The 17,862-nt window shown below is 46.0% G+C and overlaps 1 protein-coding gene across 3 annotated transcripts in view; it reads right to left on the bottom strand.

The window, feature by feature from the left end:
- LNX1 (ligand of numb-protein X 1) overlaps nt 1-17,862 on the bottom strand; it is a 121,280-nt gene that overhangs the window by 97,730 nt on the left and 5,688 nt on the right. For all 3 annotated transcript variants that reach the window (XR_006217011.1, XM_007075893.3, XM_042984512.1), the window contains one exon: nt 4,277-4,762. Coding sequence is in view for 2 of the 3 variants with exons in the window: in XM_007075893.3 (XP_007075955.1) it covers nt 4,277-4,668 (392 nt within the window). In the remaining variant the exon portion in view is untranslated. The remainder of the gene's footprint in view (nt 1-4,276; nt 4,763-17,862) is intronic.

The following is a 17,862-nucleotide window of genomic DNA, read 5'->3' as shown; positions in this document are numbered from 1 at the left end:
TTCTCCGTACGAGGTAGGATCTGAGCCTGCCTCTTTCATATTCATTACAACGCCACAGGCCAAATAATATTTTTTTAAAACTCATTGCATGTGAAATCTTGAAATTGAGATGCAAAATTGATAAGCAAAGCTATCTTCTAGGACCAATGGGTGAAGCAGCTACAGCCACCAACCTGGAGGTCTCCTATGGATATATAAGGAAAACATTTGCTTCCTGGTCACCTCTTGGTTTTTCCCAATTGAAGGGACTCCAGGGGCGCCTGGGTGGCTCAGCGGGTTAAGCGTCCCATTGCGGCGCAGGTCATGATCTCACGGTTCGTGAGTTTGAGCCCCGCGTGGGGCTCTGTGCTGCCAGCTCAGAGCCTGGAGCCTGCTTCCGATTCTGGTCTCCCTCTCTCTCTGCCCCTCCCTGGCTCGCACTCTGTCTGTCTCTCTCAAAAATAAATAAACATTAAAAAAATTTTAAAAAAGGGGGAGGACTCCAGAGTAGTAATGACTTAATCTTAATATCCCTTCTGAGGAGAGGAAGAGATAGTCCACTAGCCCAGTTGCTGGCCCAACGCCTAACAGGGCTCCAGAGTCAAGTCCTGGATTAGCTCCAAGTTTCGAATCCTTGCCAATCAGACGGCCAGAGGGCGGGAGGGGCGGAAGTGTATATTAAGCATTTGATGACTAATATATACAACATATTTTTGGAAACGTTGGTTTCAACCTACTTAGAGAGCCGACGTGTGGGGGAAGATCAAGAATGGGTGTTGAGGCCCTCACCTCCCTCACGTGGGAGTTTTCCTCTCCCCAGGGAGCTGCAGATGGCTGCCTGTGAAAAACTCTGAGGCCTCCGTGTGAAGAGGTGATTTCAATTAGTTTTGCGTTCTTTCCTCCTGTTGTTTTCCAACTGTGCATAGCATTATCGGCCGAGGGTTCGTCCAGACCTTTTCCTGGGCTTCTTGTGGTGTGGGGGCCACACGGCCTGTGTGGGCAGGTGAAGGCCATTCCCAGTCTGGGAAGCTGAGGGGCTCCCGGAGGCCCCGTAGGACCCACCTGCCCCTTCCCAGCCCTTCTGCTGCCCCACTTCTGTTGTGAACTCACCCTCCCATCCATACGCCATCTCACCCGGTGTTTTGGGGGTACTCTTGGCCCGAAACCAGTTCTTGATGAGGAGGTGAGGAAGAGCTGCTGTGTGTTCATGTTCCTTCAAGAGACCACCTCCATTTCCTTCCTTCTCTCTCCACTCTCTTACCCCTCCCCTGTGGAGCCCCCATGGGGAGTAGAACAAGGCCTCTCCCCACAGACGGCCGTCTCCCAATCCTCAGAACCCGGGGATATGTTACCTTAACATGGCAAAAGGGACTTTGTAGATTTGACTAACTTAAGGATCTTCAGGTGAAGAAATGATTGTAGATTATCCAACTGGGCCCAATGTAGTCGCCAAGTGTCCTTGGAAGAGGGAGGCAGGAAGGCCAAAGCCACAGAGGGAGATGTGATGATGGAAGCAGAGGAGCGAGAGGCAGACAGACAGACAGAAAGAGGAGACAGGGGGAGAGAGAGAGAGGCAGAAAGCAAGCAAGCAAGCAAGCAAGAAAGAGGGAGAGAGAGGGAAAGGGAGAAAGAAAGAAAGAAAGAAAGAAAGAAAGAAAGAAAGAAAGAAAAGAAAAGAAAAGAAAGGAAAAGAAAGAAAGAGAGAAAGGGAGAAAGGGAGAAAGAGGGAGAGGGGTGAGAGAGAAAGGGAGAGACAGAGAGAGAGAGAGACAAAGAGATCGACAGAAAGAAAGAGACACGGAGAGAGAGAGAAAGAGACGAAAGGCAGAGACAGGCAGGCAGAGAGACTGGAAGATTCTACACTGCTGGCTTTGAAGGTAGGGAATGAGGCCACAGGTCAGGGAAGGCAGGCAGCCTCCAGAAGCTAGGCAAAAGGGAGGGGATTCTCTCCTAGAACCAGAGAGAATTGGCCCTCTCTGACCTGATGTCAGTCCAATGCACCTCTCACTGGACTTCTGGCTCTCAGAACCTTAAGATAAGACATTCGCATGGCTTGAAGCCCCTGGGTTGGTGATCACTTGTTACAGCAGCGATAGGAAACTCATACAGCTCTCAAACACAAAGGTAGGGGGTGCAAATGTCGGGAGCATGGGAATGTGATGTGTAGCGGGAGCTCTCCCTTTTCTCCACCGCTTCTCACCTCCCTCAGCCAGTATGGCCCCAGCCTTGGCCCCTGACTCTGTGCCAGCATCTGTCAGCATCTGCCTCACTTTGACCTATCCCAGACCCCTTTCCTCCAGACAGGGCCTCTCCTCCCCAGGTCAAACTTCCAGCAAAGGCCACAAATAGACCCCCGCACCCTCTTCTCCTCTGGCCACACCTCCTTCTGGGCAATGAGAAGGGCACCCTAGTTCAGATGCCAACCACAGAGGCAACAACAATAGATGGCAACAACAGAGGGTCAGAGGCAACCCGCAAACCCGAGTTAGATGTCTTTCACTCAACGTGTTGGGAAGAAAAGCGAGTTTGCTGACATAATTACCACGGAAACCAAATGCTAAGCATCACACCCAGGCCATTGCCCTGGATGCAAACTTTTTTTTTTTAATGTTTATTTATTTTTGAGAGAGAGAGAGAGAGAGAGAGAGAGAGCGAGCAGGGAGGGGCAGAGAGAGAGGGAGACACAGAATCCAAAGCGGGCTCCAGGAGCTGTCAGCACAGAGCCTGACACGGGGCTCGAACTCACAAACTGCGAGATCATGATCTGAGCTGAAGTCGAACGCTTAACCGACTGAGCCACCCAGGCGCCCCCCTCGATGCAAACTTCTATGTTAGAGAATCTGCCTGTCCTGAAAAACACTCAGATTCACAACCTCAAGTATGTGACCTTTAGAAAAAAACACGAGCACCTACCTCTTGCCCTCGTCATGACCAAGGAACCAAGATAAACACCAGCTTCCAAATTTCCTCGTACAAAATAATTGTGGTATTACTGTTCATCCTCCCGTAACCACCTGAAATGTTCTGAGCACCTCATTGCGGAGCAAGACCCGGGGCTGCCCTGAGGCCATCCGCACAGGAATGCCCAGGAATGTGACAATATAAGTGGACAAAATGAGAGGCAGATAAGTGGAGTGGACCTGTTGCTCGCCACCAGCAGGGGCGGTCACACCATTGGTCTGCCACCGGTGTGTACCTTGGCTGAAAATTTAGCAGAAATTCTCCGGAAGACAGAAGTTTCCTACATTTCTCCTTAATATTCTTATTTTTTTCAATGTTTATTCATTTTTGAGAGAGAGAGAGAGAGAGAGAGAGAGAGAGTGAGCAGGGGAGGGGCAGAGAGAGAGGGAGACACAGAATGCAAAGCAGGCTCCAGGCTCTGAGCTGGCAGCACAGAGCCTGATGCAGGGCTTGAACTCACAGACCACGAGATCATGACCCGAGCCCAAGTCGGACGCTTAACCGACTGAGCCACCCAGGTGCCCCTGTACGTTTCTCCTTTTAAAAGTCAGTTGGCAATACCTCACATCTCCTTAAAGAACAGTGGGCTTTGTCAATTCCCATACAGAAGAAATCTTAAGAATCATGGACCAAACTGGGAGACATTTTTTTTCTGATGTGAAAAGGTAAGCAATGCCCATTAGGAAATCTTCTGGGGGCCACGAGCCTCAGAGAAAGCTGCTCATCAGACCTTTCCAGGATCTCTGACATTTCAGAACACGCCCATATGAAACAAGCCAGTCCACAAAAGGACAAATATCGTACGATTCCTCTTCTCTTAGGCTCCCAGAGCAGTCAGATTCATCGAGACAGAAAGCAGCATGGTGGTCATCAGGGGCCGGACAGGAGGGAATGGCGAATCTGGGGTTAATAGGTACGGTTTTGATTCTGGAAGGTGAGCAAAGTTCTGGTAATGGATTGTGGTGATGGCTGCACAACTGTGTGAATGCACTTAAATACCACTGAACCGTACTCTTAAAACTGGTTAAAATGGCGAATGTCATGCATATGTTACCACGAGGAAACATTCCCCCCCCCCGCCCCCACCACACACACACACCTGCACACCCCAACTCTATCACGGGCTGTTCTCTCACCCTGAACCACGGTTATAAACACCTAAAAGGTTTCCTTTGAGCGGATGCTTGCCCTGGCTGCAAAAAAAGAAGACAGAGAAACGGCATCTTGCGGAGCACCCGGCCCCGAGGACGGCCCTGCTCTTGGGAGGCAGGTGAGGCCAGCTGCCCCCGGGAGGGAGGGCGGGCGGCTCGGAGCCGGCCAACCAGGGAGGCCCTACCTTGTCTGAAAGTGCTGCTCGAGATCACAGCGCTGCAGGACCTCGGTGCAGTACTCCGGGAACGGGCAGGTCACCAGCAGCTTGTTGAGAAGCTTGTTGACCAGGATGCTGGACTTCTTGCAATGCTGCAGCACCACAGGCTTACGATCCACGGGGCAGAAGTCCTTCTCCACCAGGAAACTGGTGAGGCAGAGCGTGCAATAGGTGTGTCCACAGGGAGTGTCCAGAGGGTCCAGCAAAGCCTGCAGGCAGATGTGGCACACGAGGTCATCGTCCACATCTTCTGCGTAGGTGTAGAAGTGGTTTTCCTCAGGGGAGTGGGCTTGGCCACACACCACACACAGGGGTGCAGAGCTGGGGTCAGGGGGACAGGCAGGGTCTGGCTGGCTCATGGTCAACTTGGGAGACAGTATGGCAGGAAACCAGCCCAGGGCAACAGTACTTCCTCCGGAGAAAATCACGATCTTCCAGGAGCCATCCACAGACCTAAAAGAGAACAAGACAGCTGATCTTCGTTTCCATGAGACTGGAGACTAAGCAATGGACTTGACACCCTGCCGCCCGCGGGCGGGGGACTGAGCTGGGATTCAGAAGGCCAGGGCTCACTGCCCCCTCTGGTGACTGACATGACCCTGGGCAAGTGACTTGGCCTCCTTATGCCTCAGTTTACCATCCATCCTGGTGGGAATAACGTTGGCCTTTAACATCCTCGCGCTGGGTGGTAAAAACCATCGGGGACTATCCGGGAAATCCCCAGAGATATAAATTGTTAGTAAAATTAAATTAGACCATAAATTATATAGACTATAAATTAGAGATTTAGAAGTTGCTCTGTCAGATCGCGACAAGAAGAAAAACAGTGAATACTCTAATGGCTTTTTCTTATCTTTCCTCCCAACTTTCTCTAAAACTCAGAGAAGGTAGGACGTCAGAGCCTTCAACTCTTGTCAGAAGAACCGAGAACTGTGGAGTCTGCAGCGTTTTTACTGTGGTGAGAGCATGTTTTCCTCCATATGCATTTCATTCATTCAATCGGGCATTTGGCAGTTATGTGGGCTCTCCAGCTGTACCGCCTGGGTTCAAATCCCACCACCGCTGTGGGCCAGCCATTTAATCCATAGCTGGAAAATGAGGATAACAATAGCCGGCCTCATACGACTATTATGAGGATTGCACAAGATACGCGACAGAGAGCTCTCAGCATCATATCTGGAATATAGTACATGCTCAGTCAATATTAGCTACTATTTTTTTTTTAATTTGTTGACTTTTATTCATTTTTGAGAGACGACTGGGGGAGAGGCAGAGAGAGAGAGGGAGACACAGAATCCAAAGTAGGCTCCAGGCTCTGAGCTGTCAGCACAGAGCCCTACGCCGGGCTTGACCCCACGGGGCTTGAATCACGACCCGAGCCGAGGTCCGACACTTAACCGACTCAGCCACCCAGGTGCCCCAATATTAGTTACTATTTTTACATGCATTTGTTACTGCATTCATTCCAGTCTAGCTCCCTTGACCTAGAAATTGAAAGCTATAGTTCCTACAAGGGGTCTTTTTGTTTCATTTTAACAGTACTCTTTTATTTAATCATATATATATTTCAAAGCAGAATACTATCACACTATGGATTTTCCTCTCGTATAGGTGTCTAAATGATGGAGTTTTTAACGTTCCCGATTAACATCTAGGATGTCTCTTGGAATCATTCCATAAATGTTTTTTGAGCGCCAGCTCTGAGCTAGGTAGTAAGCTGGGTGTGGAGGAGACCTTCAAGAGAGCTTTAAAAACACACTGCTGCTCTCGTGGGGTCACCAGTCCAGGGGACACAGACGGCACAAGTAACCGGAAGTGTGCGTGAGGTGACCCTGGGTCATCTCTCATGAGAATTAAGAACCCCATGGGGTCCCCTGGTGGTTCAGTGAATGAAGCGTCTGAGTCTTGATCTCAGGGTCCTGAGTTCAGGCCCCGCGTTGGGCTCTGCGCTGGCCGTGAAGCCTACTTAAAAATAAAATTAAAAATCCTGCTCCCTCCCCCACCCCCCTTCAACGTTCTTCATTTTGGGAAGTAAACGAAAAGACGGCAAGCGTTCCACAAGAGCATAAAGACACATGAGTAACCTAAGAGGAAACTAGCTGCATTTGGAAATATGGCACACCAGAGTCATAAACTGTGTTATATCTTTTTTCTTTTCCAAATTAAGTCCAAGGTTGTTTGTAGGAGTACAGCCTTATCTCCAAAAGAAAATACATGGACTTCAAGCTTTCAGTGGGTCAGCTTCGTGTTTACATTTCTGTCCTGTGCTAATGTGCCTGAAAGAACACTCTGGTCAGAAGGTTGAAATAAAATGCCCTGAATGTGAAAACACTTAGATCATAGCATTTGATTTAGCATCAAAAGAGAACACAGAAGACTAAGGTAGAGAGTGCAGAAGGGGGTGAAGTGGTTTCTAGTCAAATTTCATGGAAACATACACAGCTGCTATTCGTCCTCAGGCTGATAGAAGGTACTGGAACCACACAGGAAATGCTTTAAGTGGCATGAAAAACAGTCCAAAAATAAACATGAAAACGGAAACGGGCCACCCGAAAGATTATCATCCACTAGAGGAAAAAAAAAAAAGTTCACATATTTTGAACTTTGACAAGAGTTTTGTCAAATCTTCCCACGTGTTTGGGTCCTCTCCATTCCTCCTCCCTGTGCTATACTGAAAAGTGATAGGAATGCAGCTGTCGCTCTGGTCTTACCACTGAAAAAACAGCTTCCCATTTCTGGGCCATGCCTTTATGGGTGAAATGGTGGGACTGGACCAGATGTTTGGTTTTCAGACTGTGTTCTAGAAAGTGGCAGGTGCCTGAGAGCCTTCCATGGGAGGGACGGAAGGAAGGCAGATGGGGTAGAGATTTGCCCACTTCTCCACCCCTCCCAGTCCCAGCTCCATTTTTATGTCTCTGACACATCAATTTCCTTATTGGTAGAAGAGCCCTAGCTTAAAAACAAAAAAACAAAACAAAAAAAAAAGCAAGCCACCAGATCGATACTATAAAATCTCTTTCAGAAACAGAGTTTCAGCACAGAGGATTCTGTGCTAATAAAGCAGAGGGTTTTGCTTTGTTTTGGGCAGTTGGCTTTTGGGAGAATCTTTTTTTCTTTGCTTTCTGACAAGTTTTGAGCATTTACCATGTGCCCGGCACTGTACTTGGGGGCCTTATATACAGTATGTTATTTAATCCACACAAATCCCCAGGGTTGTTCGGTTTTGTTCGTTTTCATTTAAAAAAAAATTCTGTTTTAGTGTTTATTTTTGACAGAGAGAGAGACACAGAGCATGAGCAGGGGAGGGGCAGAGAGAGGGAGACACAGAATCTGAAGAAGGCTCCAGGCTCCAAGCTGTCAGCACAGAGCCCGACGCAGAGCTTGAACTCACAGACCGCAAGAGCATGACGGGAGCGTAGTCTGATGCTGAACTGACTGAGCCACCCAGGTGCCCTTTGTTTGTTTTCATTTAACAGATGAGGAAGCTGAAGTGTGTGACATGTAAGTAACTTGCCAGTTACACCAAAAAAGAAACAAACCAAGAGGTTCCTATTTTGCTACATTGTGGCCACGCATCTCCCCCCCCCCCCCCCCCATCATCATGACTTCGTTGGAATGCAACTAAGCAAATAGAAGAGCCCCAGGAAATTGGGTTTAAAAATCTCTTTAGGACCATTGCGAATAGGTTTTTCCAAGGCTCTGATTGAAAATATTCTTTGACTTTACTGAGTGCCAAAATGGTGGACACTAAATGAATGGAACAGGTAAACAAAACCGGCAAGGTTCTAGCTCCAGCCCCAATTCTTTTTTCTTTCCTTTCCTGTTTTTCTGAGAGAAATTTGAATTCCCTGGCACTTGCCCATACGAGTACACCAGATCCTTAACATAATATTAGCGTAAACACTGCTGTTGGTATTTTCCAACTTTGCTTTAGACTAAATAAAGCCTATATGAATAGACACAGATTATGAGATAATTGGCCAAAAAAAGCAAAAAAGCAGTCTGGGCTCTAAAGAAAGAACTAGGTAGGCTTTTAAAAATATGACTAATGGGGTGCTTGGATGGTTCAGTTGGTCAAGTGTCCCGTTCGTGGTTTCGGCTCAGGTCATGATCTCACGGTTCGTGGGTTTGAGCCTCACCTTGGGCTCTGAGCCGATGGTGCAGAGCCTGCCGGGGATTTTTCTGTCCTCTCTCCCTCTCTCTTCCCCTCCCCTGTCCCCTCTTTCTCTTTCTCTCTCAAAAATAAATACACTTAAAAAAAAAAAAAGAAAAATTATGATTAATGGGCACCTGGGTGGCTCAGTTGGTTGAGTGTCTGACTTTTGGTTTTGGCTCAGGTCATAACCTCATGGCTTCATGGGTTCAAGCCCTGCCTTGGGCTCTGAGCTGACAGTGTGGAGCCTGCTTGGGATCCTCTCTCTCACCCTCTGTCTCTGCCCCTCCCCCACTTGTGCTGCCCCCGTCTCTCTCAAAATAGACTTAAACAAATTTTTAAAAATAAAAAAATACCATGAACATTATTTATGCAAGGTTTCTTGTTTCCAGTTTACATCTTATAAACCTGTATGATGTATCATGTTTTTAAGACATGAACTGAGAAGAAATGATCAAAGATCATTAAGGCTTGAAAGGTAAACGATTTTTCCTTCCAAATGTCAGCGAGAGGGCTTGTTAGCTGAGTCCATCTGTTACTGAGTGTCCCAGCCCTCGGCACTTCTGGCCCTGGCGTTTTTGCAATTTGGAGAAAGAGAAGGGAAGTAGATTTCCTCCTTGGGTGTATATGGGGGGGTGGGTAGGAGTGGGGATGAAAATCTTACACTTCCTCAGTAGACCCCTATGGTGGCTTAGGAACCATCTTTTCTGTCTTTCCTGTGATTTGGGGTGCAATAGAGGCCCAAGATGACTTTTAGACATACAGGTGGCCTACCAACACAGTGGTGAGAAGTGCCAGGAAAACTCAATCTCCATCTCTGTCCTTAATCCCTGCTTCCTTTCCCCGCCACTTTGTGGTCACTCCCGACACTTGTACAGAAGTTCTTCGACCTAACTTTCAAATTCTAAAACTTCGGTGGCTGACAACAGAGATGCATTCCAGAGCAAAGTGAGTCGGCGCTGTCTGCAAGCAAAGAAGGTCGTTAGAGGTCATATGTATACGGTCACCTGCACTAAAAATCTGACAGTCTTAAGAACAGCCCTTGGGGTACAACCTGTTTGGAAACGGAAAATTGTCTGCATGAAATAACCTACCAGAACAATGGAGTCCCTGGTGTGCTACTATTCTGCTAATTCTCCTTTAAATGCACCCTGGCTTTATAAAAGATGGTTACCCAAGGTGACCTTGATAAACCATATACTGCACTGGAAAGGCAATGGATAACCATATCCCTTGGCAGGCTGCACTGACAATGTCACAGTTTCTTCTCACTCCAAGGACAAGACTTGACTCCAGAGCTTCTCCTGGATGGCTGCATGAGTCACACTTTTACAACAATAGTAATGGGACTTCATATTATCAAAAAGAATTCATCTTATAGTCCATGGCAGCGTGCCCCACATCGGGACTTTAACCTTGAGAAAGACGAAACATTGAGCCATAGATTCTTGGTGTTGAAAGGGAGCCTTGAGAGAAGCTCCCTAAATGAAACAGGCCTTTATTACCTTATAAAATAGATCATCCTGCTTTGGAGAGCTCTAACTACCAGGGGGGACAGTCCATATACAGAGCAAAAATTCGCCTCTCTAAAAAGAAAAAAAAATCCCTCTCTAGAACTCACCAACCCCTCCATGGGTGCCAGATGTATCCCGGGAGCTACTTAGAATATATCAAATTCCTTAAGTCCTTTAATTGTTGGATGACACCTTTTTCCTCCCCCGGGGCCAGCGGCCTTGGGCTATGTGGCATTCCTTCAAGTTTCCATATACTCTGCGAAGCTGACCATCCTCTGCAACTTTCCAGATTATTCAGTGTCCCTCCTACGAGGTATGGGTAGAATGAGCCCCCAAACTCTAGGATATAGTGGAATGGAGTACCGGCACTCAGAGCCTAGGACTGTGTCTGCTTTCTTGGTGGCAGTAGAAGGCCATTGCTGTCATTGCTGATCTGCCCTGCTGCAAGACTGAGACACCGCCCTGAGGCCTGGAGAAAGCTATTAGCAATTCTTGAGCACCGAGAAGGAAAAAAAAAAAAAAAATCCAGGGTAATAAAGTATAAAAGTAGCAGCTAGGGACACAGTTTAGAAAATGCAAAGATATTTAGTGGTATTAGGTGGATTTATATAAACAGAAATTCCTCCGTGGCTAAACAGTTTGGTATTGGAATCCTCAGTGTATAACCCAATCCCAAGAATGAGTGGTATTTGAGGTTTGGGAGTCTCCCATTTGTTTATAAGCATTCCTATATTTTGATAAATGGTGATCTAGAATGTACTGACAAAATGAACATGAGAAAAGAGACATGGAAACCATTTAAACAAATGGCAAATCGGAGACAATTTTTTTTTCCCATCCAGAACACAACATCGATTAACTGTCACTGATATTCAGTAATAAATGAAAAAGTTAAAAAAGCGACAGGCCACGGGCAGCCAATGGGAGGGCCATGAGATGAACTGAAAGTCCTAAAGCTCTGGATGATCCTCAGAAAGGAAAGAAAGAAAGGAAGAAAGGAAGGAAGGAAGGAAGGAAGGAAGGAAGGAAGGAAGGAAGAAGAAAGGAAGGAAGAAAGAAGAAAGGAAAGAGAAGAGAAGAGAGAAAAGAAAAGAAAAGAAAAGAGAAAAGAAAAGCGAAAAGAACTTCTGGTGCACAAGTACCAGAAAAGGAAAAGTGTCTGAGGTGGTGTCCTAGTCACCTGGCACCGTTAGCTGAGCAGTCACTGAGGGCTCATACAAAGGAGGAAGATTTCAAACAAGAAGAAAAAAGTGTAATCTGAAGCCAGGCCCCAAAATGATCACTGGATGACTGGATCCCGAAAGAGCACTGTTTCGAGTGCCTATCAGTCAAGTGACACAAACATTCTCTCCAGCAAGGCCACCACCACTATGTAAACAGCGTGGGGCTCTGCCCTACCCTCGCTGTGTTTGCTTCCTAATTTTTGCTGGCTTATTTCATGTTTTTTTTCAAAATCTCCTAATCCCTTTCCCCAACCCTAATGTTTTACACAAACACATAAAGACTGAGGGGGCGCCTGGGGGGCTTGGTTGGTTAAGCATCTGACTTTGGCCTAGGTCATGATCTCACTGTTCCCGAGTTCGAGCCCCACGTTGGGCTCTGTGCCGACAGCTCAGAGCCTGGAGACTGCTTCAGATTCTGTGTCTCCCTCTTTCTGTGCCCCTCCCCCGCTCACGCACACTCTCGCTCTCTCTCTCAAAATAAATAAAAATTAAAAAAGAAAACACATAAGGACTGAGAACCCCTATACCAGATGATTTCTGAAGTAACTTTTAGGTTCTAGAAACTGAGCTGAAGGTGTTTCATCGTTGATGATGCTTTGCAACTTGGATGAAGCTATGCAGGCTGGTTCAGAACTTGGTTCACACTGGTCACTGAGGCCACACCTCAGCACAGAGATCACAGTCATTCAGGAACCTCATCCTGGACTGTGGACACCAGAAATAAACTCATGTGGGAATCAAATGGAATAGTGCTGGTAAATTCTTCACGTCGATGGCCTCATTCTCTTTCTAAACAATTATCTGTGGGCGTATTTGTCTAACCATTGCCCTGGCACTGGCTGGAACTCCTAAATTAGATTATTGGAGGGAAAGCAATTGTCAAAGTTAGGGCAAGCTCTTTGTCTATTAAACAAAGTACATTTATAATTACGCTTTATAGATAAACTGTGTGCAACTTGGAGATAGCAATAACGTGCCATCAATTTTTTTATAAATACCAACTGTGAACTAAGAGGATGGACGAATGCTCCGTGGGCTATTCCTTAGCTTACAGACACATCAGTAATAGGGAGGCATTAAGTGCTTTAGTGACCTGAATTAAAACGGTCACACATGAAATAAAAACTGTCTTTTAACTTACGAGGGTTTGAAGTGGGGGCTGAGGAGGCAGGGGAGTCATATACCTTGCAGAGGAAAAGGAGAGAGAACACAAAGAAGGCAGGTGCTTATGGACTGTTGCAAAGGTCAGGGTTGGTTCTGAATCTACTTAATATCTAAATCAACGATCCCCAAGAGGGAGCAAGCAATTCATTAATTGGATCACTGAAAGATACTTGCCTGCATAGTGTTGCCACCACTAGAAAGGACAAATATATAAAGTGGTCTTTAAAGAGGTCGAAATATCTTCAGGAAATTAAAGGAGAATTGAACTAAAAGGAGACCATGTCTGGAGTCAATGACTGAGAATGTAGATAGTCAGGAAGTGGGAAGAACAAGAAAAGCAGTTAAGTGAAAAGCGTCCCAAGTGGCTAGCCAATCAGATACAAGTTCTAGAAGCCCAGGGAAGATTTTTACAAGCTGGTTGGAGAAGAGCTTTGTCTCCCTTGACTAAAGATTTACTGCTCTTCCCCTGGGTGTCATGGCACCCCTTTCATACTTGGGTTTCTTTGTAAGAACTCTGTCCCAGAAAAGATGTCCTTTCGTTTCCTGGTCTGGTCTATCAACATGGTGAGATGGAGCTGACCCCTGCCAACAACAAAAATGAAGGCAGAGTATTTTGTGTTAACCAAGGGTTCTGTTCATGCAAAGAAGCGCCATAGGATCCTGGGAAGAGATAATTTCAGAGGAGAAATGTGGGGAAGCAAGCTGACATTCTTCCACCCAAGGCTGAAAAACATATTCGGGATTTTTTTTAAAACAGATAACCATGGGGCGCCTGGGTGGCTCAGTCGGTTGGGCGTCCGACTTCGGCTCAGGTCACGATCTCGCGGTCTGTGAGTTTGAGCCCCGCATCGGGCTCTGTGCTGACAGCTCAGAGCCTGGAGCCTGTTTCAATTCTGTGTCTCCCTCTCTCTGACCCTCCCCCGTTCATGCTCTGTCTCTCTCTGTGTCAAAAATGAATAAACGTTAAAAAAAAAAAAATTAAAACAGATAACCAAGTTTTACAGAGTGAAAGACAAGGTGAAGGAAGATATTTGAATTCTCACCATTGTTTCTGCTGTTTTTCAATTCTATGTATGTTCGTTGATCACCTATTATATGCCTGGCATTTGTCTTAGATTCTGGGGGAGCTCCCACTGTGGTAGGGTTCCCCTCCCTAAGGAAAGCAAAAGGAAAAAACACCTCAAGGCCACCTGGTTATACACGTACGTGACAACATCCCTCAGGACCCTGTGTCATGCGACCAGTTAATCAGACTACATGTTTGTATGTTACCATTATGGGAGACAAAGAAACAGAAAATATATAAAAAACTATGCCATGTGGCGTTCAGGGCTCAGTTCTTCGGGCACGAACCCAACGGAGCGGTGCCGGCAGGAATAAAGTTGTTTCCTGGAAAGAAAAGCCTCAGCGTCCCAACTCTCTGTGCGAGAATCCTGCTACACCATAGGGAATTCAATGTTATCCTCAGCGAGTGTAAGTCTAATTAGAAAAATGGAGCTTACATATAGAAGAAATATTCGAAAGCACTGCAAAAAAAGAACATATTGAGTATGGCAAGGGGTATGATCCCCCCCAAATAGGAGCCAGGGACAAGTTTTGGAGACAAAGAGACAAGAGAACAGTATAATGTGACCCGGAATGGCCAGGAAAGTTCATGGAATAGTTGGGCCTCAGGGCACATCATCAAAGCTTCATGGTATATGGACAAGTGGGAAGAAATCAAGGTAGGGGAAGAACGTGAGCAAATCCCCCAGTCGAGGAAGAGAAATACACATGCCAGTGTTTGGTCACATGATGATCTGTCTCTGAGATTTTAGAATTACCTTTGAAGAAATCACAGGACTTTGAGTTGGGTAAGAATCTTAGCTTCTCCCCAAGTATAGGAATCCTCTTTACAACGTGGCTGTGAGCTGGCCTACCAGCTTCTGCCTGAAACACCTACAGTGATGGGGAGCTCATCAGCTTCCCAACAGCCGATTGCTTTCCTTTTGTTACCTTGACCTTGCCGTGTGACACAGATCACAGTCACTCCCTCTAAACATGGCAGCCACCCCGAATTAAAGAGAGGATGGGTGGTTTCTCTTCTGTCTCTTCTTTTTGTCTCTGGTTCTTTCTGTTGTCTTCCTGGGGAGTCGACCCAGGGTAAAGGGTCCACCCAGGGTACTCGCTAGTTTGTTAAAGTCCCTTTGAAAACATGACAGCGGGAAGTGGACACTTATCCAGTTGTGGTTTAGTGGTTCAGTGGAGCGGTTGTTTCTTAACCAGGATACTACTTGTCTTTAAAAGCAATGGAGGACAGCCGTTGCTGATTTGCTTTTGTAGATACATCAGGCTATTGACCAAAAACACTCAATAGGTCTTTAAAACATAAAACACTACTGTGCCTTGAACGTAGAAATAAATGGTGGTAAGTGGTGTCAATTCTAACTCTCCTTACCTATTTAATGACCAATATTTCAGCCTCCACACAGACAGGGAATCACTCCATGAGTAGTGGGAGGAGCCTGCATATGTAAGTGCCAGTTAGGGGGTATAGCAGGTAGAATGATGGCTCCCCCCCCCAAAAGATATGGCCCTGTCCTAACCTGCAAAAGCTTTGAATATGACTTTAATTAAATAAAGGTCTTTGAAGATGTCATTAAGTTAAGAACCTTGAGATGAGATCATCCTGGATTATCTAAATTACCTTAAATCCTATGACAAGTGTCTTCATAAGACACAGATGAAGAGAACACACACAGGAGACGGTGATAGGAAGACAGAGGCAGAGATCACGGTTATGCAGCCACAGGCCTTGGAATGCCTGGAGGTACCAGAAGCTGGAAGAAGCAAGGGAGGATTCTTCCCTGAAGCCTTTTGAGGAAGTGAGTTTCTGCCAATACCTTCATTTCAAACTTCTGAATGCAGAAATGCAAGAGAATAAATTTTGTTGTTTTAAGCCACCGGGTTTATGGTGATTTGTTACAGCAGCCTTGGGAAAGTAACCCAGAAGGCTATGTATTTCTAGGGGCATTCTCCCAGGACTGAGGGAAATATCCCCAAAGATCCACACCAACACTTCTCTCCGTAGCTTAAGGAAATGGAAAATAGGCTGGGATGGCAGCCATTTAGACTGCTCCATTCTTTTTTCTTTTTTCTTTTTTCTTAACGTTTATTTATTATTGAGAGAGAGAGAGACAGAGTGAGATCAGGGGAGGGGCAGAGGGAGAGGGAGACACAGAATCTGAAGCAGGCTCCAGGCTCTGAGCTGTCAGCACTGAGCCCATCGCGGGGCTCGAACTCACGAAACGTGAGATCATGACCTGAGCTGAAGTCAGATGCTCAACTGACTGAGCCACCCGGGCGCCCCTAGACCGCTCTGTGCTTAGGGATGGCAGTTCTGCCCTAGTATAAAAATGTAATAACTTCTTTCAATCCACTACTAAGCTGGAATACTGATGTCTTCTGCGATGACAATTACACCAAATTTGCCAGGGCCCCAAGACTACAGATGGAATAGCTGAGTTTGTGTGTGTTGTAGAAAACATAGTACACACATAACAACAATACTTAATGAGGAGTTTGAAAACACGAGGTGACTCATGTATTAACGCAGGAGCCAAAACGTGCAGCGTTCTAGTCAAAAAAGGCCACGTGACTGACAAACGCAGTCATAAGCCAGCTATGCAAATCATCTCCCAGATAGCAATGGCATGTTTCCACCTCACCATCATGCAGTGCTGTTGCCATGCGCTGTGCCAAGAGGCTATTAAAGAAAATTCTTGGAGAGTTTCCATTCTGCTGTTGGTGAAGTCTTTTGTGTGCCTGTGACAAACGCATCAAACATAAGAAGCAAATAAGAGTCACTGGAAAATCATGGTGGAATTTGAATTCACACATTCCAAGGCACAAATGAATGATGTAAAAAACAAAACAGAACAATCACAACAACAACAACAACAACATCCCTGGTTAACTGGGACAGTACCTACTGCCACGGTTAAAAGTGTACTGGTTAACCTACTATGTCAAAGAGCATGGCTCCCACGAGCAAGCGCCTTTCTTTTAGAAAGGCAGAGGAAGAAGATCAGGGATGAAAAGGATAGAAATGAAGGGATTCTCATAAAAACTACAAATCTCAAATCTGGAGGCCATCTTGTCTACTCCCTACCTGAAGCAGGATTCGCTTCTTCCGCCTCCTTTTTAGAATACGGTAGAAAATTCAACATAATCATTATTACTATGTAATGAGTAGTTCACTAGATGCAAGATACTGTGCTGGGTGCTTTACATGTATTTTCTCACTTAATTGTTGGAGTAATGCTACGAGATCAACGATAACCTTCACTTTAGAGATGAATATAGGATCTGCTGAAGAAACACGAATTCTCTCTGGTATTCATTCATTCTTTTAGCAACACACACCAGGCACATATAAATATGCCAAGTAAACAAATGCACCAAAAAGCGATCACCATCAGTGACGGAGATCTCAGTACCCCAAAAGGCAACCTCCTGGATTTTTGGACAGCTCTAATTCTTAAGAAAATTCTTTCTTATATTGATGAGCTGTGTGTCTCCAGATAACTAAGCAATAGGTCACTATGGTGTCATTGTTCACTCGGAACAAAATGAGATTAGAGGAAATGGTGAATGTAAGAGGTTCACAGGAGACGACCAACATTTTCTGTTTCTGATTTCAGCCAAGTGCACTTTTTATACTTACCAACTTGCATGGTTTTCATGTTGACCCTTAGTCCCAGGGGAGAGCAGATAGCTAAATCCCATTAACCCAGGAAGAGAGATGTGGTCTTCCTTCCAGATAGTTTTGAAAAGCCCTTGATAGTTTAGAGGCACTGTCAGAGGACCATAAATATGCCACCCACATAAAAGTGAGTCTACACGATGCCAGCACGTAAATATCAGGCATAGTTCTGTGTCATCACCAGGAGATCCGTGAATAGATGAGCTCCATGAATACTGACGTGATGAGGCAGACACATTTCAGAGCCTCCCTTGTACGTGCTCTCTTGGCAGGCATTTTACATGGCCTTTCAAGAAGTCAGAATCCCAGCAGACCCTATTTTCTGCACTCCAAGTGAGGAATTCACATCCAGTAGGGAGACACCGGAGGCCAGGAAGCTAGGAATCACTGCTCCAGGAGAATCCATTGTTTATTTACCTCACAGAGTCCTACTGCCACAGGTCTGCAAAAGACCAGGCATTTCAACGGGCAGCCACCCTACCCTGGAGCTCCAAGATAAACAAGATAATCTTTGTTAACAGGTTTTCTTTCCAAACCTTCGGGGAGGGAGGGGGCTTTCAGGAAATCTGTTTTTCTCAAAGAGCCTTTGGCCCTCAACTTACTACTGTTTCCAACATTATTATGTCCAAACTGTAGCACGACCCAAGAAGTCTAACTTTAGCCAATATAATAATTGTTTTCCACACGGGCACACCTTGGAGACAGTGTGGGTTCCGTTCCAGACCACCACAAAAAAGCGAGTATCGCAATAAAGC

The sequence above is a fragment of the Panthera tigris genome, chromosome B1 (genome assembly GCF_018350195.1).
Source record: "Panthera tigris isolate Pti1 chromosome B1, P.tigris_Pti1_mat1.1, whole genome shotgun sequence".
NCBI lineage: Eukaryota > Metazoa > Chordata > Mammalia > Carnivora > Felidae > Panthera > Panthera tigris.
This window is presented reverse-complemented; position numbering and strand designations above follow the sequence as displayed.